Source organism: Triticum urartu, chromosome 7 (genome assembly GCF_003073215.2).
Source record: "Triticum urartu cultivar G1812 chromosome 7, Tu2.1, whole genome shotgun sequence".
NCBI lineage: Eukaryota > Viridiplantae > Streptophyta > Magnoliopsida > Poales > Poaceae > Triticum > Triticum urartu.
In genome coordinates, this window is record NC_053028.1 from 132,659,319 (window position 1) to 132,685,176 (window position 25,858).

The 25,858-nt window shown below is 45.9% G+C and overlaps 1 protein-coding gene across 2 annotated transcripts; it reads right to left on the minus strand.

Annotated features, from left to right (window-relative positions):
• Positions 1 to 12,878: 12,878 nt before the first annotated feature.
• On the minus strand, positions 12,879 to 17,310 carry LOC125520383 (oxidation resistance protein 1-like). 2 transcript variants are annotated; one of them, XM_048685304.1, is made up of 8 exons: positions 16,887 to 17,309; positions 15,512 to 16,008; positions 15,352 to 15,424; positions 14,184 to 14,264; positions 14,030 to 14,093; positions 13,635 to 13,722; positions 13,349 to 13,433; positions 12,879 to 13,257 (listed from the first exon to the last, which is right to left on the minus strand). In XM_048685304.1, exons 1-8 carry the CDS (start codon positions 16,998 to 17,000, stop codon positions 13,174 to 13,176), a joined length of 1,086 nt encoding a protein of 361 aa, XP_048541261.1. In that variant the 5' UTR covers positions 17,001 to 17,309; the 3' UTR covers positions 12,879 to 13,173. The 2 variants fall into 2 exon arrangements, 1 of the variants encoding a protein (XP_048541261.1); XR_007288664.1 differs by having other exon boundaries at positions 13,189 to 13,257; positions 13,645 to 13,722; positions 16,887 to 17,310.
• Between the last annotated feature and the right edge of the window lie 8,548 nt (positions 17,311 to 25,858).

Sequence of the window (25,858 nt, forward strand, 5' to 3'; positions counted from 1 at the left end):
CATTTGCATACGTGTTCATCTCATGCATCCGAGCTTTTTCCCCGTTGTCCGTTTTGCATTCCGGCGCTTCGTTCTCCTCCGGTGGCCATTCCTAGCTTTCTTTCGTGTGTGGGGATTAAACATTTCTGGATTGGACCGAGACTTGTCATGCGGCCTTGGTTTACTACCGGTAGACCGCCTGTCAAGTTTCGTATCATTTGGACTTCGTTTGATACTCCAACGGTTAACCGAGGGACCGAAAAGGCCTCGTGTGTGTTGCAGCCCAACACCCCTCCAATTTGGCCCAAATCCCACCAAACTCTACTCCATGTCCTAGAGCGTTCCATCACGACGTTGTAAAACGACGGCCAGTGAATTGTAATACGACTCACTATAGGGCGAATTCGAGCTCGGTACCCGGGGATCTCTTCTTCCCCCGTCCAAAACCCTAAAAAAACAGAATCTCCGCCGACGGACGTGTCCGCCCCGGCCGGACAACGTCCGCCGATCCGCCCCAGCCAACCCCGCTGCGCCACGTGTCCCGGGCGGGCGCCCACATCGCCGCCGCCGCGCCGGCCCGCCCGAGCCCGCGGGAGGCCCCCGTGGCCCATCTCCTCCGCCGCCTCGCGCCCGCGCCCCGCCGCCCTTCTTCCTCACGGCCGGCCACCCGAGGCACCGGCGCCGACGCCCGCCATCGTCGCCGGCCGGCACCTCGAGCCGCGGCCCCGCCGTCCGCCGGTGGTCGCCGCCCCATCGCCGTCCTCTCCTCCGGCCGGCGCGCCGCTCCAAGGCCTCCCCGGCGTCCGCAAGCTCCGGCGAGAGCTCCAACTCCGGCCGACGAACCTCGGTTTCCGCGTCGGTGAACAGTGCCCCGATCTGGATCTCAGATCCGAAATTCTAGGGTTGACTTTTTCCCTCTCCCTCTAGATTTTTATGCTATCTTTGATCAGTGATATCTCCGCATCCGTAGCTCCGATTTGGGCATATAATATATCAAAATCTTCGCCTCGACTTGTACATCATTTCATTCCATTGCATCATTTGCATTTGAGTTCATATTGATGCCCAAAATGCTGTTAGAAGGAGGCTTCGTGAGTTAAATTGCAGGTCCGTTAGTTCATCATGCACTTTTGTCATTTTTGCCATGTTTAATTCGTGCATGATATGCCTGTGCCCCTTTGGGATGAATTGTTAAGCATTTTGTCTTCTTTCCAGAGGTGCCACCCATGAATTTTTAGGATGTGTGTGTTGTCTTGTGCAAGCTTGCGAAGAGAGGTACCTGAGATTGCTGATTTCAGGGACTTAGTGATTTTCACTAAGTCTGGGATATTTTAGTTCATGATGCTATATGTCCAGCTTGTTTCCTAGTGATCCGTGCCTCTTTTGAGGATGATCAGTAAGGGAGTTTTGTTATTCATGTTATGCTCTATCCATCAATGTCTTTGTTTGCAATTATGGAGCACCATAGCTTGTGTCAATCGAGCTCTACTTTTGCTTCGTGGTGAATCTGGGCAGATCGTCAACTCGTTTGCGATTTTGCCGGCGTTGTTGTAGTTGATCCGTGCATGATATGCCATTGTTCTTGCCATGTCTAGCTTGTATTTTGTGCCTTCTTAATGGATGAATGCTTGCCTTGCTGTGACTTGCACCATGGTGAGTGCATCGAGCTCGTTTACATGCCTTCGCGAGTTAAATTTCAGCATGTCTCAGTTTTCACTAAGTCTGAAAACTGATTGTGTTTTATGCTATGTTCGTGTGCCCGTTAATATATTTTTTGATCCCTTTTTGGCCCCAGGTCACTTTGGGTGTTTTGTTAAGCTTGTTGAGTAGCTCCATGCCATATTCTTACTTGTCATGTTCAGGTCATTTATCATGTTGTTTTGCTGCTCCGAAGAGGGCTTCGTGATCTGAAATTTCAGGCTAGTGTTAATTTCACTAAGTTTGGAATCTGTTTCGCATATTCATTTTTGCCATGTTTGTTTGACCCTCTTAATGGATGAATTTGCCTATGGCTCAGTGCTAATGTTTTGTTAACCATCTTGTTTACATCACTGCCATGTATTTTGTTTTCATGTTTGGTGGCTGTAGCATGTTCATTTCGTTGCATTTAGGAGCCTACTTGCTGTAAATGGCAGACCGGTGTCATATCTTAAAACGCTTGCCATTTCCAAACCGTAACTCCGATTCCAATGATCTTTATATCGTTTTCAAGCGATTTCATCCCCTCTATCCAGTGGCACCCTTGGAATTCCAAGTTGAGGCCAGATTCATGCATTTCCTGTCATATCTTACGTTTTGCATCCCGCATCGCATCCCGCGTAGCATATCATCATTTCATCAGAATGCTTGGTCTTGCACGTGGTTGATTGTATCCTTGTTGCTTGTTTTTCTTGTTTGGGTAGAGCCGGGAGACGAGTTCGCTACCGAGGAGCCCGTTGAGTTTGCTTGTGAGGATCCAGTCAACTCTGACGACTGTGCAGGCAAGATGATCATACCCTCGAAATCACTACTATCTTTGCTATGCTAGTTTGCTCGCTCTTGCTATGCCAATGCTACGATGCCTACCTTTTGCTTGTCAGCCTCCCAATTGCCATGTCAAACCTCTAACCCACCATGTCCTAGCAAACCGTTGATTGGCTATGTTACCGCTTTGCTCAGCCCCTCTTATAGCGTTGTTAGTTGCAGGTGAAGATTGGAGCCGTTCCTTGTTGGAACATTTATTTACTTGTTGGGATATCATTATATTGCTATGTTATCTTAATGCATCTATATACTTGGTAAAGGGTGGAAGGCTCGGCCTCTCGCCTAGTGTTTTGTTCCACTCTTGCCGCCCTAGTTTCCGTCATATCGGTGTTATGTTCCCGGATTTTGCGTTCCTTACGCGGTTGGGTTATAATGGGAACCCCTTGATATTTCGCCTTGATTAAAGCTTTTCCAGCAATGCCCAACATTGGTTTTACCATTTGCCACCTAGCCTTTTCTTTCCCTTGGGTTCTGCAGACTCAAGGGTCATCTTATTTTACTCCCCCCCCCGGGCCAGTGCTCCTCTGAGTGTTGGTCCGAACTGGGCAGCCTGCGGGGCCACCTCGGGGAAACTTGAGGGTTGGTTTTACTCGTAGCTTGACCTATCTGAGTGTGCCCTGAGAAAGAGATATGTGCAGCTCCTATCGGGATTTGACGGCACATTCGGGCGGTGTTGCTGGTCTTGTTTTAACCTGTCGAATTGTCTTGTTGTACCGGGTTACCGAGTCTGATCGGTGTGTCTCGGGTGGAGGTCTATTCCTTCATTGACCGTGAGAGCTTGTCATGGGCTAAGTTGGGACTCCCCTGCAGGGATTGAACTTTCGAAAGCCGTGCCCGCGGATATGGGCAGATGGGAATTTGTTAATATCCGGTTGTAGACAACGTAAACCTTAATTGATTAAAATGAATCAACTGAGTGTGTGACCGTTATGGCCTCTTTTCGGCGGAGTCCGGGAAGTGGACACGGTGTTGGAGTAATGCTTGCGTAGGTTGTTCCTTCTAGTTTCTCGCTCGCGCTTTGCCTCCTCTTCTCGCTCTCCTTTGCGAATAAGTTAGCCACCATATATGCTAGTCGCTGGCTGCAGCTCCACATAAACTTGCCTTATCCTGTCCTATAAGCTTAAATAGTCTTGATCGCGTGGGTGTGAGATTGCTGAGTCCCTGTGGCTCACAGATACTACAACTCCAGATGCAGGTCCAGGTGTTTCTGCTCCGGTTGATGATTACGAGCTCAAGTGGGAGTTCGACGAGGACTCTCAGCGATACTACGTGTCTTTTTCGGATGATCAGTAGTGGTGCCTAGTTGGGGTTATCGATTCAGGGCCTTGTCGCATGTTGGGGGGTCTTTTCTATTTTGGCACCGTAGTCCGGCCATGAGTGATTTGTATGATGGATGTTATTTATGTACTTTGATGTGACGTGGCGAGTGTAAGCCAACTATGTACCTCCCTTTTATATTATTTATGTACATGGGATGTGTGATGATTTCCCGACTTGCGACATTGCTTTCAATGCGGTTATGCCTCTAAGTCGTGCCTCGACACGTGGGAGATATAGCCGCATTGAGGGCGTGACAAGTTGGCTAATCAGAGCCTTCCACGACCCAGGAGCCCCCATTACTTGATCGCACCTAGCAGCCGATTGATCAAAAAATGTTTCAGTACATAGCTTCCCTCTATAATGGCACACCAAACCTGGCTAGGGTGGTTTCCCAGCACTGCTTGCAAGATGTCTGAATTTGGGAAATAAGCGCTTTTCAGCACATGCGCACTTAGAGATTCTGGATGCTGCAGCAGTCGCCATGCTTGCCTTGCCAACATGGAAAGATTAAAAAGCTCGAAATCTTTGAAACCAAGACCTCCCGTACCTTTTGGTTGTGTCATTGTTTTCCAAGAGACCCAGTGCGGTTTCCGTTTTCCATCCTTTGTCCCCCACCAGAATTTTCGAATTAGCATATTCAGATGTTCACATAAACCTCTTGGGAGTTTGAAACAAGACATGGAGAAGACCGGGACTGCCTGAGCCACAGATTTGACAAGAACTTCCTTACCAGCAGAAGACATGGTGCGCTCAATCTAACCTTGTACCTTGCTCCAAAGTCGGTCTTTGAGGTATTTAAAAGCCCCATTCTTCGAACTCCCTATGTCTGAAGGCATTCCCAAGTACTTTTCATGTAGTGTTTCGTTGGGAACATTGAGCGTCTCTTTGATCTCTTGCCTGACCGACTCCGGAACACCCTTGCTAAAATAGATAGAAGACTTGGCATAGTTAATACGCTGCCCTGTTGCCTGACAGTATGTGTCCAGGACATGGTACACCTCCGTTGCTCCCATACCATTAGCCTTGAAGAACAGCAGGCTGTCATTAGCAAAAAGAAGATGGCTTACCGGTGACGCCGTAGGAGCTACCTGTAGTCCATGCATGTTGGATGACTCACTTTTTGATTTTATCAGGCACGAAAGGCCCTTTGCTGCCAGCAAGAACAAGTATGGGGAAATAGGGTCCCCTTGTCTGATACCTCGTGATGGAGAAAACTGTTGGAGCTTCTTACCATTGAAAAGGACTGAAAATTTGACTGTTGAGACCAAGCTCATAACAATATCAACTCATCGATCAGTGAAACCAAGCTTAATCATTATTGCTTTTAAATAAGGCCACTCCACCCGGTCATAGGCCTTCATCATATCAAGTTTGAGTGCACATGATTGATTTTTCTTTGCTTTGTTTCTCTTCATGAAGTGCAAGCACTCGTATGCTGTAATGATGTTGTCTATGATCAATCTGCCTGGGACAAATGCTGATTGCTCCTTTGAGATTATATCCGGTAAAACTAACTTCAGCCTGTTAGAAATCACCTTCGAAGCAATCTTGTACAACACGTTACACATGCTGATTGGCCGGAACTGAGTTAGTAGAGTTGGATTTTTAACCTTTGGTATAAGTACCAATATAGTGTCGTTTATGCTTTCCGCCGACTCCGTGCCCTCCACTATCCTCAGAACCGCCTTGGTCACATCATCCCCACATGTATCCCAGTGGTGCTGGAAAAAATGCGCGGGGTATCCATCTGGGCCTGGTGCTTTGATTGGAAACATCTGGAACAGAGCAGACTTTACCTCCTGATGTGTGTACGGTGTATTTAACATATCGTTCATGGCCGGGGTCACTTTGGTAGGGACGGTCTCAAGCACCTCTTCCATGTTATGTACCCCTTCTGATGTGTAGAGATTCTTATAAAAGGTGGTGGTCATATTCTCCATCTCTCTCACATTTCCTGTTACCTGTTCATCCGGTCTCTGGAGCGACTTTATTTGGTTTTTTCTTCTCCTTCTGCTCGCTCTCAGATGGAAAAAGTACGTGTTCTTATCCCCATGCATCAGCCACTCCAGTCGGGCTCATTGTCTCCGAAGGATCTCTTCCCTGTGGTAAAGTTCAGTTAGTCTTTCCACTAATTTGATTTCTGTAAAACTTGGACCGAATCTGCTAGGGTTTCCGCGTAACTCCTGTAGCTCTGCCTTCAGGTGCTGGATCTCACGCCGGATATTCCCGAAATGATTGCGGTCCCATTGGCTCAAATCATTAGACAGAGATTGTAGTTTCTCGCTTATGCTTTGGACAGAATCTCCGTCGCTCTGAGCCCACGCGTGCTGGACCACTGGCTGCAGCCCCGGGTCCCTCTCCCATGCTAATTCATATTTAAACGAGCGTGGGGCCCATCTGCATGTATAATCATGCATGTACCTCACGTAGAGGGGTGCATGATCACTTGAAGCCGCCGTGCCGTGCTCCAGTCTAGCCGATGGAAAAGCTATTGTCCATGCTGGGTTGGCTACTCCCCTATCCAACCTCACTCTTGTATATGTACCACCAGCCACTTTCTTCTCAAAAGTCCAATCAATGCCAAAGTACCCGATATCACTCAAACCGCACGTGTCCAGGGCATCTCTAAAAGCATCCATCTGTGCCTGGCTTCTATTTCCCACTCCATCGTGTTCATGTGCATGTAACACCTCATTGAAGTCACCCAGGACTAGCCACGGTATATCATTGGCCCCTACGATTCCTCTGAGCATGTCCCATGTTTTGTATCTTTCATTGACCTGAGCTTCCCCATAGACAAAAGTTACCCTTGTTTTCACATCTACAAGGTTATCAATGATTGCATCAATATGATACTGCGAATAACCAACAATCTCAAGCTTTATTTCTTCATTCCAAAAAACTCCTAGACCACCACTTCTCCCTGAGCTACTAACAGCGAAGATCTTATTAAAACCTAAAGAACCAACCATATTCTCTGCTCTAGTTCCCTCTATTTGAGTCTCAAGTATGCAAAGTATAGAGGGGGCATATTGCTTTGTTAGTTCACGAAGCTCTCGAACCGCCGCAGGTTTGCCAGCTCCGCGGTAGTTCCAGCAGAGAAGACTCATTGCGCATGGCGCGACCCCCCTTGGAGGCCCGCCAAACACGCATCAGTGTTTTTGGGTAGATTTGTGTTCTTTCCAGCAGGTTTCTCGCCTGTCACCGTGTTGGTTTTGTTCCTCTTCGGTTCCTGCTTTGAAGAGGGGCTCTGGGGTACTTCGGTGGCTGTTGTTGACGTAGCATTGGAAGCAGTCGCAGGCGCTGGAAGCAGCAGTAACGCCTTTTGGTCATTCACGTCAGCCCCTCTCTTCCTGTTCCTGTCACCGTCGTCCATCGTAACATCTGTATCAGATTTGACTTCTTTCTCCTTAGTAGCGGGGTTGTCAAGATCAGAACCATGACCCCGCCCTTTTCCTGTCCTCCCACCGCGGCCTCCTCCGCGGCCACCTCTTGCTCCGTTACCATCAGCCGAGCCTCGTCCTTCACCTGGGCCACTCCCCGGTCCCTTGAACCATGAAGCTTTAAGGTCTTTAAAAACCAATGCCTTTGGGTCATGCACGCCATCGCCGCACTCTTTGAAGAGATGGCCAATGTATCCACAAACTGCGCACCAATCGGGGAGCCGTTCATACTTGACTCTGAAGATCTCCCTGTGCATAGTGTCCTTCTTCTTCACCACCAGAGAGACGGCGTTTTTGAGTGGCTTGGTGACATCGATCTTCACACGAACACGTGCAAAGTTGCCTTCAAAATCTTGAGATCTTGGTTTGGCGAAGATGAACTCCCCCACCGTTGCAGACAGTGCTTTGATCTTAGGGAAGAAACCATCAGGGAAGTCATGGATCTGTATCCACATATCTACCTTGTTGAGTTCGATAGTAGACGGTTTCGTGTAGCCGTCATACTCATCTAGAACCACCGCTTTCCCCTTGAAGCTCCAGGGTCCATCCTCCATCACTCGTTCCCAGTCGCCCAAGCATCCAAACTGCAGCGTGTATAGGTTATCTTCAAGCGGCCTGATCTTCACTTCCTTTGCAAGGTCCCAGGCGACTCTCATGTTTCTGTAAAACCAATACTGACTGTAAGGCTTCTCCGTGTGAACCCTGGCAATGGCCATCCATCTGGTCGCCTCCTTTGGCAGCTCGTCATCCTCGATCACCACGTCCTGGAGATCATCTTCCTTCAAACCTAGTTCGTCCATCATTGCTTCCAGATCGGTCATGCCGCTGCCCGATCCCGATGCAGTGTCTTCCATATCCTCTTGCCCGAGGTCTTGTCCGCGGGCGGTATGATCCCTAGCGATCCCTTCCCCCTACCGATCGCCGCCGACGGGGGATAGGAGAGGGGAGTTGAGGTCTCTACGGTGGTGCGATCGGTCGCCGCCGCCGAGAGGAGAGAAACCCTAACAGGAGGAGAAACCCTAAAAGATGTATCCCCTAAAAAATATGATGTGTGGAAAATCATCTCTTGAACTCACCTGTCAAAATATATAGCGAGCCTATAAACATAGCATTTCCCTGAAAGTCCCCTTCTACTCCCGAGCTCATTTGAGCTCAGGATGAACAGTAAATTCTGAAGAAACATGAAAACAAATTCGACTCGGTGCCTGCAAATTTTCATCCCAAATTAACATAGGTGAAAGTCATGGCAAAAAAACACTCCAAAATGCTTTAAAAATAGCATTTTTTAAGTGTCGATTTTGTTTCTTTTACCACGACTTCCATGAACGTTATTTCGGGATGAAAATTTGCAAGCACTGAAAAAATTCATCAAAGTTTGCACACAAAAAATCAGAATTTTTTGAATTTTTACTAATATTTGATTTTTACTGTTCATTAGGGAGCATATGAGCCACGTCTGCATTTCTCGTTCTATATTAAAGCATACAAGAATGAATGTCATATTATGGATTTGTACAAGATCGGAAAAGTGTAGAATTTTGAGCTTTTGAATGTTTTGTGAGAAAATAACACAGAAAACATGAAGGAACTCGGGAGAAAATGCCAGACATATTTCTCTGGACTTCTCATAAACAAAATAAGGGTTCCTTTGGTTCACAGGATTTTCATAGGAAGTTTGAAGGATTATAATTCTTAGAAAGTATTTCTATGTTGGTTGTTTGATTCATAGAACTGAATCCTATAGGATTTTCCCCTAAGGTTTCCTTTGCATTAGGGGCTTGTTTGGGACTACTCCGCTTCACCAAAATCAGTTTCACTCCACCAAATCCACTTTGGAGCAGTTTCATACAGAAGTTGTAGCACTATCAAAGAGAATGTTTGGCTTCCATGTAGCTCCAGCTTCAAGAATGGCAAATATGGTGGAAATGATCTATTTGATTGGATGAGGGGGGAGAAACGAAGGGATATCCACTTACTGGTGGCAATGGTGGGTAATTTCCCCTCAACTCCAGCTTCTAAGTTTTTTGGAGCACTCCCTCAAGAGCTTCATAAAAAATTGGAGTTGTACCCCACATTCTAGTTTTTTTGTGGAGCGGCATATCGTGGAGCTACCCCGTTTGGCTTGTGTTTTCTGAAGTAGAGCTGAATTTTAAGGAGCAGAGCAGCCCCAAACAGGCTCTAGATTACGTATGAATTTTAGCGCCCACTCAGACCTCTTTGAAAGAACCCTTCATTTTCTCATATATGACATTCCGATCCTTTTTCCTATTCTCGTGTTTTTAAATCCTGCAAATGGAAGAGGTCCTAAACTTTTGAGCTCATGTGGAATTCATATGAAATCAGGGAACGCTTTCTTAGGAATTCAGAAACTCTAGTCTTTTGACCAATTGGTTCTACAGAAGAATTTTCTACAACTAAATAATTGCCCGTGTGTTACAGTTGGATATAAATATTCTTATACATTGATTTACCTGTGATTGTGTAAGTAAATGTTTTTATCAACCCCTGCCCGTGAGACCTACATAAGTTATTTTAGAATTTTATATAGTAAGAACGTATTGGCTTACCAAAAAAATATAATTTTATTTGGTAAGTCAATAAAAAATGGGACAATTAAAATGTTTTTAACATAAAAATCGAGGGAAAAACTACAGATAGGAGAGGGAAAAATCAAAATGAAAAGAGGAAGGGTAACGTACCTACACTTGAGTTAAGGGCATCTCCAGCCGTTGCCCCCCCCCCCCCCCCCCCCCCAGGACGCATAAAAATCGCCCCATGGGGGCGAGCCGGCGATACAATCGGTGCTGGGGACGGTTTTGCGTCCAGTCGTCGCCCCCAGGCGCCGAAATTGGCCCACTTTACAGCCCAATTTCGGCGAATAAAGGGCCCATATGGGCGAGAATAGGCCCATATTCGGCGTGGTTTCGCCGTGTCTCGGCGTTCAATTATCAACACAATTATTTCTTATCACATATTTCATCACAGAAAAATCAAATACTTCAACAAAATAGTACAACAACAAATAGTTCAATACAAATTATATAGTTCAACAAATAGAAACTCGTATTTCATCACACGGCGTCCCCCTTGAGCCTCCATAGGTGCTCAATCAGATCTTTCTGCAGTTGATGATGCACCTGTGGGTCTCGTATCTCCTGACGCATACTGAGATAGGCAGTCCAAGTTGTCGGTAGCTGGTGATCAACTTCGGCTAGAGGACCCTGCCTGTAGTATGGTTCAGTGTCAAACATTGGGTCTTCTTGCTCGCTCTCGATGATCATGTTGTGCAAGATGACACAGCAAGTCATAATCTCCCACATTTGATCTTTGGACCAGATCTGAGCGGGGTACCGAACAACAGCGAATCGAGATTGGAGCACACCAAATGCCCGCTCGACATCCTTCCTGCAAGCCTCCTGAACTTTCGCAAACCAGGCGTTCTTGCCTCCTGCCGCAGGGTTTGAGATCGTCTTCACAAATGTCGACCATCTCGGATAGATGCCATCTGCTAGGTAGTACCCCTTATTGTATTGGTGCCCATTGATCTCGAAGTTCACCGGAGGAGAATGGCCCTCAACGAGCTTGGCAAAAACAGGAGAGCACTGCAGCACGTTGATGTCATTGTGAGTTCCTGGCATACCAAAGAAGGAGTGCCAAATCCAAAGGTCCTGTGTGGCTACCGCCTCAAGCACCACACTGCAACCGCCTTTGGCGCCTTTGTACATCCCCTGCCAACCAAATGGGCAATTCTTCCATTTCCAATGCATGCAATCGATGCTTCCAAGCATCCTAGGAAATCCTCTTGCTGCATTCTGGGCTAGGATCCGAGCAGTGTCTTCCGCATTGGGTGTTCTCAAGTATTGTGGCCCAAACACTACCACCACTGCCCGACAGAACTTGTAGAAACACTCTATGCTGGTGGACTCGGCCATGTGCCCATAGTCGTCGAGTGAATCACTGGAAGCTCCATATGCAAGCATCCTCATCGCTGTCGTGCACTTCTGGATGAAGGTGAATCCAAGAGCGCCAGTGCAATCCATCTTGCACTTAAAGTAGTTGTCGAACTCCCGGATGGAATTCACAATCATGAGGAAGAGCTTTCGGCTCATCCGATAACGGCGCCGAAATGTTCTCTCGCCATGAAGTGGAGCATCGGCGAAGTAGTCGGAGTAGAGCATGCAGTAGCCTTGGAGACGATCCCGGTTCTTTGCTTTCATCCGCCCCGGCGCCGAGCCACCTCGCCGCGGCTTTTCATTGCTCGCCAGCAGCTGGCCGAGGGCGGCGAGCACCATGAGATGCTCTTCTTCCTGGACGTCGGCCGCGGCTTCCTCCTCCAGCAGCGCGGCGAGCTCTTCCTCCTCATCCGAGTCCATCGCCGAGGCAGGCAAAACGCCGAACACCTTGCACTCGATGGGCGTGTACCCGTCGTTAAACCGCGCCTCCGCGGCCGAAAACGGCGGCTGGAAACGCCCAACTGCTGTGGGAGGGGCTGCCGCGGCGAAGCGCTGCTATTTTCCGGCGAGGAATGGCTATCTAGCGGAGTAGGGCGGCGGCCGTCGTCGGGATATAGCTAGTGGTGGCCGAGGGCGCGGGGGTGCGAGGCGAGTCGGGGAAAGAAAACCTTGAGTTTTCCCCTGTCGGTGTGGGCCAGGCGTGCTTTTCCCTAGCGCCGGAGCCCCCAACTGCTCCCCAGCGTGCCGGGTTCGGCCTATGACCGCCGGGCGGAAAAAAGGTCCGAACCGGCGATTTTCGGCGTCCTGGGGGCGCGACTGGGCCGTTTTTTCGGCGCCGGCGCCGAAAAAGTGGCCTGGGGGGGCCTGTTGGGGGCGTGGCTGGAGATGCCCTAAGCGCTCTGCCCGGCGGAAGAGAAACACTACTTTTTTCTACTCTACACTTGAGCTAAGCGCTCTACCCTACACTTGAGCTAAGCGCTCTGCCCGGCAAAAGAGAAACACTACTTTTTTTTACTCGCTTCGATCCATATCAATTGTTGCTGATTTAATATGTACTAAATTGGTGACAATTAATATGAATCGGACAAAGTAGTAGAGATTGAATCACCCAAAGTTCTATAAAAATTACCAAGCAACTCTATTCTACTGATGGTCCTTTTCAACAATTCTTCCGATGGTCACTAAAAATAGTTTTTTCCTTTAAAAAACACACAAAACAAGGATGCGAGACACAGTTTTGAAAACGACCAGTATCAGCTTGCCGTGTGCTCTCATAGAGGTCACTTGAACACCAGAGATGATAAAAATTACAATCAGGTTGATGGACCACCTAGCGATGAATACAAGCACTGGAGCAAGGCGAGGTCCTCTGCACCTCCCGCCGGCAGGGGCGGACTCGGCCCCTCCGCACCTTCACGGCCCAAAGGCAATCTTAGGCGGCGGCGCCAACGGGAGGAGGAAAACTTTGAAGTTTCGCAATGCCATCTCCCTCCTTCCTGTTGGGCCACATCAATTGTCGATTTTCTAGATGTCATCTTCCTCCTCCTTCCTTTCCTCAAGCAAACAGGTGGAGGTGTTCAGAACAAAGTAAATCAAATGATATACTATATTTCCCATTATTGTTCTCAGAAGGATTGCAGGTGTGCATTCTCATATGATATTGGCACGGCAATTCAAATGCATTATTGGTAAGATAAGCGGAACATGGGGAATGTATACTGGTACATATCTAAATGCTTAGAATTCAAGTACACTACTATATTTACAAGCACGATCAGGAAGTTGCGCTCTTGTTTCACCTCCATAGATCCACAAGCGAACTAGTTTTCCTACATACCTTTTACTTTACGACTTCCAGTCAGACTCTAACGAGGCCTATATACTTACAAAACTGTACAAGCCATCAGAATAACACCTGGCATCAAGTCTCAACGGTTCCGAAAAGTTGTGAACAGTCACAAATTCCAAATTCCAGGTTTCTCCGTGCGGCAGACGGTGAGCATCTCATCATACTTGGAAGCATTGACGAAGCCCCACAGCTGCGCCGGAAAACATTGTTACTCTCAAGTTTCATCATGAGGAAACAGGGATGCTGAGAATCAATCGATATGCATAGTATTGATCATGTACCTCAACATGTTTGACTTCAAAGTCCTGGGAAAGTGACAGGCATGGGTTGTTAAACGTTTCTGAGGTGGAACTTGAACCATTCAGGCTGCACAGATCAAACAGCAAAAGTGAACATGTGACTCACTTGATCAACAAGATGTTAAGCTGATGACACTTGCAAAGAAGGGTGTAAAAAGTAAAAACACATGCTTGTGGCTAAAGTTGGCACACGGACACATTAACATGAGAACGAAATAAAATTTATGTGTGACAAGGTGGAAAGATAGGTCAGAGATTAGTAGATTACAGGTCTTCACCAAGATAAAGTGCAAAGTGACCACCACCTCCCATTGCCAAATACTCAGGGGAGCAAAACGTGAAATAGTTATTAGCACCTGCAATTGGAAAATTTTAACCGTAATCCTAAGGAAGCAAGAAAAATAGGAGCACAAAACTGATATTTACTTCTAGAAATACGAGGGGTCCCCACAAGAAGGCAATAAAGTTATCACAACATTTTCTCTGAAGAAACATCAATTACTATAGGATCTACAACAACATATAAAAATGTATTAATCTTCTGATCTTCTGTAAAGGCACATCTCATGGTTTGTACTGGTTGTTATAAAGGTGGAAACTAATGCAGAAAGGAGTGTATTTCTCTTATGCAATGCAAATCCTGTCAAAGTAAAAGAGAAGTACCTGTTTGACGATATACAACAGGGCGACCAGCTACATTGGTGAACACGAAGCAATTCTTGGTCCCCTGAAAGATGGCGTAAACACAATCAGTGTAACCCTGTAAGGTAGAATACACATCGAAGAAACATCATAAGAATATGTGTGGAAATGAAACCTGATACTTCCTTTGCATGATCGGCCGCAGAGGGGCCTCTACCAAACCACCAAAAACTGCTCCCTTTTTATCCCCAATTATCTGTCAAAGCACAAATTAGGAGATGGAAGTGAGCAACTAAACTATACAAAAATCAAGAAAAGCATTGTTCTAACCAAAACAAAAACAGTACCTACAGTACTGTGTATACAGTAATTTCTATAGCTGTGTTCAAAAAAGTAATTTCTGTAGCTCAAGCCCCCAGGATTGCAGTGTCTAAGGACGAAATCAAACAGAGACAAAAGAGTGGAATTGTTTGCTTAGAAAGTTAGAAGCTAAAATATATATGTAAACATATCATCTTTTCTTATGGTGATGCATGCAGCAACTTAACTTACTGACCTCAATACTGCTCACAAACAAATTGGAACTAGACATCAGAAGCTAAAAATATATATGTAAACATATCATCTTTTCTTCTGGTAATCCATGCACTGCTCATAAATAAATTGGAACTAGACAGTGAGCTTCCCTTGTGTTCACGACTGCATGATGTTTAGTTTTCAAACAAGCTGTTCCTTCACTCCAGGGAATTACGTAGACAGAAATTCGGAAATTGTATAACAACAATGTAATATCACCAAAGTCAACGAAATTTTAAGATGCATGTATGCAGTGGCGGAGCCAGAAAAAATGGGTCAAGGGGGCCGAGAGCTGTTAAAACATGTTGGAGAGGGCCAAACAGGAGGAAAATACACTTCTAACAGCAAATAATGACTGATTTTACACTGTTTATCATCAAAGTAGCAAATATCTGACGTTAGGGGGGGCAGGGCCCCTGCTGGTCCCCCCTGTTTACGCCACTGCATGTATGATCCAGGTTCGTATAGAACATGGTGGAAGGTGTGGGACGCAACCAAAGCAAGTTTGGTGCTTAGATCCTAGGACCAAAGACATATTGTCGGGAAAATTTTATATGCACCAGTAAAATGAAGTCATTAGCACGTCCTGAAACTTCTAATAGAATAGCTTAGGAATGCGAAATTAATTGGGTGAATGAAGAAGGTTATATAAACTTGCCAGTGCTACTTGGCAAGCATGTATCTTTCGATACTATATTCAGATGACATTATATTGCAAATGAGGGCATGAAAATGGAAGATATACAAAAGCATGGTATGCAGCATACCAGAAGTGAATCACCAGAGCAAAGCATGCTCCTTCTGTACAGAGTAGATAGAGATACCCCGTGCCTCCAGGTACTGGACAATTTATGAAATAGACATCAGATAATCAATTGCATCCACAAAATGATAATAATCACTACATATTTGGATTCAAACGATAACCTGTAAACCAGCATCCAGTTCTTTCCTTGAACAAGAACAGGAAGAGATGGATAAAGAACATTTCGCATCATTTCTGATAAAAGCATTGATGGTTCAGACATAGGTGGCAACTTATGATTTGAAGCAGACCCCCTTGATACCTTCAGAGCGAAACCGGACGACATTGACTCTATTTGATTTGCTATTTCATTATCAACGATGTGGCCGGATTTTTGTCTGAAACCACCAAGTCTACCTGCCTTGTTAATAATCTTTCCAATGGAATGCTTGCCTCTACTAAGCAACCCCTTCCTTTCCTTGATTCCCCTCCCAACAGGTGTTAAAGTTGGGTATTCCATATCCAGATCCTGCTCAGGTATGATCTCCATTGAATCATTGCTAGAGCTTGATGCAGACATAAATGACATCAGAAATGCTCGAAACGAAGATGTGTCGGGGCCATTAGGGATTTCAGGTTCTTCATCACCATAAAGATGTTCCTGCCCTTCAGTGGCCTCCTACAAGATAGATATGAACTTTAAGCTTCTAGCCCAAGCATGATCAATAAAATGATCAGTACATGCCGTTGTAGTTGCCAATTGCCCCTAAACAAGTTATCATGAATGTCACTTCAGTTTCTTTTCTTTCACAAAACTACCATAGAAACAGGGACTCAATGACTTATGGCTAGTGAATGTGCACTAGCGTGAGGTCCTGGTAGGTGAAACCATCCACTCTCCAACCACAAAAAATAAAGGGTTGCAGCAGCAGCGATGGGCAACAATGATATTTCCATCTGAAACTTTGCCTTTGGCACTTGACAAATTGCCATTAGCAAGTCGTGCATCTCAACAGAAAGGGGAAATAATTGTAAACCCCGCAAACCAAACATCATATCACCCTAAATTTAGATATTAAACTAAGTAACCTTTCTTGTCAAGGTTCTCCAAAGTCCAAATACACACATGAGAACTGGAATAGGCACCAATTCATCAGTCGAAACTACCTATTGGTTGGTCAATCGCACAATACCCCTCTAGTTTGCTTGTACAGCTCTACTCCAAAGTCCAAACTGATCTCCATGCTCCCGCTCCCACAGTTTATATTTGACCGATAGCGGCCTTAAAACATTCAGATATCAATAATCATCATCCCAGTACAGGGCCAGCCATCTCAATTAGCAGCGCAACAGCAAAAGGATGCCATAAACCACTAGGATTGCGCACCGCGTAGTCCAGAGACATACAGACATATGATCTCCAGCCGCAAGCCATGCATCCTAGGAGTTGGCCGATCGAGCGGATTACGAGGCACAGGCGCGGAAATGGAGACGAGCGCTTGGGTCGGGTGTACGCCAAGGCGAAACGTACGGAGGGGAAGGGAGGGGGACGCTCACGGGGAGGTGGGAGGAGCGCTCCCGCTCGTGGCCGGAGACGGGGTTGAGGATGACGGTGGCGAGGTCGGAGACGAGGTGCGCCGCCTTGCCGCCCAGCGACGGCAGGTACCCCATCTCTCCGCGACACGCGCGCGTCCTTGTGGCGCTGTCGAGAGCCTAGGGGCCGGGCGAGGAGGTCAGCATGGGCGGGCCCGTCCTCGTCCTCTTCCTCTTCCGGGCGCTGGTCGCTGGGATCGGGAGCGAGTGGCTCTGCGGAGGTCGAGGCGGCGTCGGAGGCGGGGGCGAGACCGCGAGAGGAGTGAGGCGGGCAGGAGGAGGGGGGAGGGGAGCGGCGCGTGGCGGAGAGCGGAGTGGATTTGGGGGAGAGGAGGACACGTGAGGCGAGGTGCTCCGTCTCGTTTGCTCTCTCGGCTCGGCCGCGGTTGCCAGTGCCACGCGGCATGGCGGGGACGGGGGGGGCGCTGCGCGGTTGCGGGCTGGCGGCGCCGTGCGGGGCCGGGAAGTGGAAGAAGACTCGGTCGGCCTGGCCCATAACTCCATAAGGCGAGCCCAAAAAAACAACGTGCCACTTTGTTTTTGAACGAAATCATTAATTAAAGAGTATTCGTTGCAAAAAAACAACCTGAGAGTTTTCCTTTTTTCATAAATCCATTTATTCAAAATGATTTATTTCTTTCAAATCTCAAACATTTTCAACGTTGGATTCCTCGCGTCGAGATTTTCAAAACTAGATCCCAATGTTGATAGGTTTTTACCAAAAAAAAATTATGAAAAAACCGAACCGGGAGCATGATTTTTTTCCCTTTTCGAAAGAGACACGCCCGTACCTCTCACGAAATCACAACCGTGCCTCTCGCAGAAACAAAACCGTGACTCTCGCGGGAAAAAAGAGAAAATGCGTTTTTTTTCATTCCCGAGGAGGCACGTGTTGGGGAACGTAGCATAAATTCAAAATTTTCCTACGTGTCACCAAGATCTATCTATGGAGTCATCTAGCTACGAGGGAGGAGTGGATCTACATACCCTTGTAGATCGCGCGCGGAAGCGTTCAAGAGAACGGGGTTGATGGAGTCGTACTCGTCGTGATCCAAATCACCGATGATCCTAGCGCCGAACGGACGACACCTCCGCGTTCAACAGACGTACGGAGCAGCGACGTCTCCTCCTTCTTGATCCAGCAAGGGGGAGGAGAGGTTAATGGAGATCCAGCAGCACAACGGCGTGGTGGTGGAAGTAGCGGGATTCCAACAGGGCTTCGCCAAGCACCACGGGAGGAGGAAGATGTGTTGGGAGAGGGGAGAGGGCTGCACCAGAACATTGGTATGGCTGCCCTCCCAACCCCCACATATATATAGGGGCAAGGGAGAGGGGGGAGGCGCAGCCTTGGCCCTTCCTCCAAGGAAGGGTGCGGCTAGGAGGAGTCCCTCCTCCCCAAGGCACCTCGGAGGTGCCTTCCCCTTTTAGGACTCTTCCTTTCCTTATCCCTTGGCGCATGGGCCTCTTGGGGCTGGTGCCCTTGGCCCATATAGTCCAAGGTGCACACCCCTACAGCCCATGTGGCCCCCCCGGGGCAGGTGGCCCCACCCGGTGGACCCCCGGGACCCTTCCGGTGGTCCCGGTACAATACCGGTGACCCCGAAACTTGTCCGGTGACCAAAACAGGACTTCCCATATATAAATATTTACCTCCGGACCATTCCGGAACTCCTCGTGACGTCCGGGATCTCATCCGGGACTCCGAACAACATTCGGTAACCACATACAAACTTCCTTTATAACCCTAGCGTCATCGAACCTTAAGTGTGTAGACCCTACGGGTTCGGAAGACATGCAGACATGACCGAGATGTTCTCCGGTCAATAACCAACAGCGGGATCTGGATACCCATGTTGGCTCCCACAAGTTCCACGATGATCTCATCGGATGAACCACGATGTCAAGGACTTAATCAATCCCGTATACAATTCCCTTTGTCTATCGGTACGATACTTGCCCGAGATTCGATCGTCGGTATCCCGATACCTTGTTCAATCTCGTTACCGGCAAGTCTCTTACTCGTTCCGTAACACATCATCCCGTGATCAACTCCTTGATCACATTGTGCACATTATGATGATGTCCTACCGAGTGGGCCCAGAGATACCTCTCCGTTTACACGGAGTGACAAATCCCAGTCTCGATTCATGCCGACCCAACAGACACTTTCGGAGATACCTGTAGTGTACCTTTATAGCCACCCAGTTACGTTGTGACGTTTGGCACACCCAAAGCACTCCTACGGTATCCGGGAGTTGCACAATCTCATGGTCTAAGGAAATGATACTTGACATTAGAAAAGCTTTAGCATACGAACTATACAATCTTTGTGCTAGGCTTAGGATTGGGTCTTTGTCCATCACATCATTCTCCTAATGATCGTGATCCCGTTATCAATGACATCCAATGTCCATGGTCAGGAAACCGTAACCATCTATTGATCAACGAGCTAGTCAACTAGAGGCTTACTAGGGACATGGTGTTGTCTATGTATCCACACATGTATCTGAGTTTCCTATCAATACAATTCTAGCATGGATAATAAACGATTATCATGAACAAGGAAATATAATAATAATCAATTTATTATTGCCTCTAGGGCATATTTCCAACACAATGCTCCTAAGGAAAAAGAAGATGACTTGGACGTCTATGCCAAGAAGAAGATGGATCACAACTCTATGGCAAATATGTACAAGGAGATTCCTGAAGATGATCTTGAGACTCACCAGTTTGGGTCAGTAAAACACTTGCTGTCAAGTCTCCCACTTGCACTAGAGTCAATAATCTAGTTCACATCGCCATGTGATTAACACTCACAGGTCACATCGCCATGTGACCAACATCCAAAGAGTTTACTAGAGTCATAATCTAGTTCACATCACTATGTGATAACACTCAATGAGTTCTGGGTTTGATCATGTTGCTTGTGAGAGAGGTTTTAGTCAACGGGTCTGAACCTTTCAGATCCGTGTGTGCTTTACAAATCTCTATGTCATCTCCTAGATGTAGCTACCACGTTCTATTTGGAGCTATTCCAAATAACTGTTCTACTATACGAATCCAGTTTACTACTCAGAATAATCTGGATTAGTGTCAAAGTTTGCATCGGCGTAACCCTTTACGACGAACTCTTTTACCACCTCCATAATCGAGAAAATTCCTTAGTCCACTAGTTACTAAGGATAACTTTGACCGCTGTCCTGTGATCCATTCTTGGATCACTCTTGTACCCCTTGACTGACTCATGGCAAGGCACACTTCAGGTGCGGTACACAGCATAGCATACTGTAGAGCCTATGTCTAAACATAGGGGACGACCTTCGTCTTTCTCTCTATTCTGCCGTGGTCGAGCTTTAAGTCTTAACTTCATACCTTACAACTCAGGCAAGAACTCCTTCTTTGACTGATCCATCTTGAACACCTTCAAGATCACGTCAAGGCATGTGCTCACTTGAAAGTACCATTAAGCGTTTTGATCTATCCTTATAGATCTGATGCTCAATGTTCAAGTAGCTTAATCAGGCTTTCCATTGAAAAACACTTCCAAACAACCCTATAATGCTTTCCAGAAATTTCTACCGTCATTTTCCGATCAACAACATAATACTCATCAGAAATTCTATTAGTGCTCCCACTCACTTCTTTGGAAATACAAGTTCTCATAAAACTTTGTATACACCCAAATCTTTGATCATCTCATCAAAGCATACATTCCAACTCCGAGATGCTTACTCCAGTCCTAGAAGGATTGCTGGAGCTTTGCATACTTATTAGCATCTTTCATGATTGACAAAACCTTCCGTTTGTATCACATACAACCTTTCCTCAAGAAAATCGTCGGGAAACAATGTTTTGACATCCTATCTGCAAGATTTCATAAATAATGCAGTAATCGCTAATATAATTCCAACAGACTCTTAGCATCGCTACGAGTGAGAAAGTCTCATCGTAGTCAACTCCTTGAACTTGTCGGAAACATCTTAACGACAAGTCGAGCTTTCTTAATGGTGACATTTACCATCATTGTCCGTCTTCCTTTTAAATCCATCTGTACTCAACAGCCTCACGACCATCAAGTAGTTCTTCCAAAGTCTACACTTTGTTTTCATACATGGATCCTCTCTCGGATTTTATGGCCTCGAGCCATTTATCGGAATCCAGGCCCACCATCGCTTCTCCATAGCTCGTAGGTTCATTGTTGTCTAGCAACATGACTTCCAAGACAGGATTACGTACCACTCTGAAGTAGTACGCATCCTTGTCATCCCACGAGGTTTGGTAGTGACTTGATCTGAAGTTTCATGATCACTATCATAAGCTTCCACTTCAATTGGTGTAGGTGCCACAGGAACAACTTCCTGTGCCCTTCCACACACTATTTGAAGAGACGGTTCAAAAACCTCATCAAGCCTCCACCATCCTTCCACTCAATTCTTTCGAGAGAAACTTTTCCTCGAGAAAGGACCTGATTCTAGAAACAATCCCTTATTGCTTCCGGATCTGAGACAGGAGGTATCCCCAACTGTTTTGGGTGTCCTATGAAGATGCATTTATCCGCTTTGGGTTCGAGCTTATCAGCCTGAAACTTTTCCACATAAGCGTTGCAGCCCCAAACTTTTAAGAAATGACAGCTTAGGTTTCTCTAAACCATAGTTCATACGGTGTCATCTCATCGGAATTACGTGGTGCCCTATTTAAAGTGAATGTGGTTGTCTCTAATGCCTAACCCATAAACTATCGTGGGAATTCGATAAGAGACATCATGGTACACACCATATCCAATAGGGTGCAGTTATGATGTTCAGACACACCATCACACTATGGTGTTCCAGGCTGTATTAGTTGTGGAAACAATTTCCACAATGTCTTAATTCTGTGCCAAACTCGTAATTCAGATATTCATCTCTATGATCATATCATAGATATTTTATCCTCTTGTCACGACGATCTTCAACTTCACCCTGAAATTACTTGAACCTTTCAATAATTCAGACTCGTGATTCATCAAGTAAATATACTCAACATCTACTCAAATCATCTGTGAAGTAAAAACATAAGGATATCCACTACATGCCTCAGCACTCATTGGACTGCACACATCAAAATGTATTACTTCCAACAAGTTGCTTTCTAGTTCCATTTTACTGAAAACGAGGCTTTCAGTCATCTTGCCCATGATTTGCATGTCTCAAGTGATTCAAAATCAAGTGAGTCCAAAACGGTCCATTTGGCATGGAGTTTCTTCATGCATATACACCAATAGACATGGTTCGCAAGTCTCAAACCTTTCAAAAACGAGTGAGCCCAGATCCATCAACATGGAGCTTCTTCATGCGTTTTATACCGATATGACTTACGTGGCAGTGCCACAAGTAGGTGGTACTATCATTACTATCTTTTGGCATGAACATGTGTATCACTACGATCGAGATTCAATAAACCATTCATTTTAGGTGCAAGACCATTGAAGGTATTATTCAAATAAACAGAGTAACCATTATTCTCCTTAAATGAATAACCGTATTGCGATAGACATAATCCAATCATGTCTATGCTCAAACGCAAACACCAATCTCGATGGTAGAGGGAGCGTGCGATGCTTGATCATATCAACATTGGAAACACTTCCAACACATATCGTCAGCTCACCTTTAGCTAGTCTCCGTTTATTCCGTAGCTTTTATTTCGAGTTACTAACACTTAGCAACCGAACCGGTATCTAATACCCTGGTGCTACTAGGAGTACTAGTAAAGTACACATCAACACAATGTATATCCAATATACTTCTATCGACCTTGCCAGCCTTCTCATCTACCAAGTATCTAGGGTAATTCTGCTCCAGTGGCTGTTCCCCTTATTACAGAAGCACTCAGTCTCGGGTTTGGGTTCAACCTTGGGTTTCTTCACTAGAGCAGGCAGCTGAATTGCCGTTTCATGAGTATCCCTTTGTTCCCTTGCCCTTCTTGAAACTAGTGGTTTCACCAACCATCAACAATTGATGCTCCTTCTTGATTTCTACTTTCGCGGTGTCAAACATCGCGAATATCTCAAGGATCATCATATATGTCCCTGATATATCATAGTTCATCACGAAGCTCTAGCAGCTTGGTGGTAATGACTTCGGAGAACCATCACTATTTCATCTGGAAGATCAACTCCCACTCGATTCAAGCGATTGTTGTACTCAGACAATCTGAGCACAAGCTCAACAATTGAGCTTTTCTCCTTAGTGCAAGGCTAAGAAAATCGTCGGAGGTCTTATACCTCTTGACGTGGGCACGAGCCTGAAATCCCAATTTCAGTCCTTGGAACATCTCATATGTTCTGCGATGTTTCAAAAACGTCTTTGGTGCCTCAATTCTAAACCATTTAGCATTACGCACTGAACTATCATGTAGTCATCAAAACGTGTATGTCAGATGTTCGCAACATCCACAGACAACGTTCGAGGTTCAGCACACTGAGCGGTGCATTAAGGACATAAGCCTTCTATGAAGCAATGAGGACAATCCTCAGTTTACGGACCTAGTCCGCATAATTGCTACTATCAACTTTCAACTAAATTTTTCTCTAGGAACATATCTAAACAGTAGAACTGAAGCGCGAGCTACGACATAATTTGCGAAGACCTTTTGACTATGTTCAGGATAATTAAGTTCATCTTATGAACTCCCACTCAGATAGACATCCCTCTAGTCATCTAAGTGATTACATGATCCGAGTCAACTAGGCCGTGTCCGATCATCACGTGAGACGGACTAGTCATCATCGGTGAACATCTCATGTTGATCGTATCTTCTATACGACTCATGTTCGACCTTTCGGTCTTCCTGTGTTCCGAGGCCATGTCTGTACATGCTAGGCTCGTCAAGTAACCTAAGTGTTTTGCATGTGTAAATCTGTCTTACACCCGTTGTATGTGAACGTTAAGATCTATCACACCCGATCATCACGTGGTGCTTCGAAACGACGAACTGTAGCAACGGTGCACAGTTAGGGGAGAACACTTCTTGAAATTTAATGAGGGATCATCTTATTTACTACCGTCGTTCTAAGCAAATAAGATGTATAAACATGATAAACATCACATGCAATCAAATAATAGTGACATGATATGGCCAATATCATATAGCTCCTTTGATCTCCATCTTGGGGCTCCATGATCATCTTGTCACCGGCATGACACCATGATCTCCATCATCATGATCTCTATAATCGTGTCCTTCATGAAGTTGTCTCGTCAACTATTACTTCTACTACTAAGCTAACGGTTAGAATAAAGTAAAGTTAATTACATGAACGTTTATGTTGACACGCAGGTCATAATAAATTAAGACAACTCCTATGGCTCCCTGCCGTTGTCATACTCATCGACATGCAAAGTCGGATTCCCTATTTACAAGAACATGATCAATCTCATACATCACATATACATTCATCACATCCTTTGGCCATATCACATCAACATAGCATAACCCTGGCAAAAACAAGTTAGACGTCCTCTAATGTTGTTTGCATGTTTACGTGGCTGCTATGGTTTCTAGCAAGAACGTTTCTTACCTACGCAAAAACCACAACGTGATATGCCAATTGCTATTTACCCTTCATAAGGACCCTTTTCATCGAATCCGATCCGACTAAAGTGGAGAGACAGACACCCGCTAGCCACCTTATGCAACTAGTGCATGTCAGTCGGTGGAACCTTCTCACGTAAGAGTACGTGTAAGGTCGGTCCGGGCCGCTTCATCCCACGATGCCGCCGAATCAAGATAAGACTAGTAACGGCAAGTAAGAATTGACAAAATCAACGCCCACAACTACTTTGTGTTCTACTCGTGCATAGAAACTACGCATAGACCTAGCTAATGATGCCACTGTTGGGGAACGTAGCAATAAATTCAAAATTTTCCTACGTGTCACCAAGATCTATCTATGGAGTCATCTAGCAACGAGGAGGAGTGGATCTACATACCCTTGTAGATCGCGCGCGGAAGCGTTCAAGAGAACGGGGTTGATGGAGTCGTACTCGTCGTGATCCAAATCACCGATGATCCTAGCGTCGAACGGACGGCACCTCCTTGAATCACATTGTGCACATTATGATGATGTCCTACCGAGTGGGCCCAGAGATACCTCTCCGTTTACACGGAGTGACAAATCCCAGTCTCGATTCGTGCCAACCCAACAGACACTTTCGGAGATACCTGTAATGTACCTTTATAGCCACCCAGTTACGTTGTGACGTTTGGCACACCCAAAGCACTCCTACGGTATCCGGGAGTTGCACAATCTCATGGTCTAAGGAAATGATACTTGACATTAGAAAAGCTTTAGCATACGAACTATACAATCTTTGTGCTAGGCTTAGGATTGGGTCTTTGTCCATCACATCATTCTCCTAATGACGTGATCCCGTTATCAATGACATCCAATGTCCATGGTCAGGAAACCGTAACCATCTATTGATCAACGAGCTAGTCAACTAGAGGCTTACTAGGGACATGGTGTTGTCTATGTATCCACACATGTATCTGAGTTTCCTATCAATACAATTATAGCATGGATAATAAACGATTATCATGAACAAGGAAATATATAATAATAACCAATTTATTATTGCCTCTAGGGCATATTTCCAACAGCACGGCCGTGACTCTCGTGAAAGCACAATCATGACTCTTGCGAAAGCAAAATCGTGACTCTCGCAAAAGGAAAAAAACAAAAAACGCGTTTTTTCCCTTTCCTAGAGGCACAACCGTGACTCTCGTGAAAGCACAATCATGCTTCTCACGGAAGCAAAAACCGTGACTCTCGCGAAAGAAAAAAATAGAGAACGCGTTTTTTTTTCGTTTTCGAGAAAGCAAAACTGTGACTCTCGCGAAAGAAAAAAAATAGAAAACGCATTTTTTTGTTTCCGAGAGGCACGGCCATG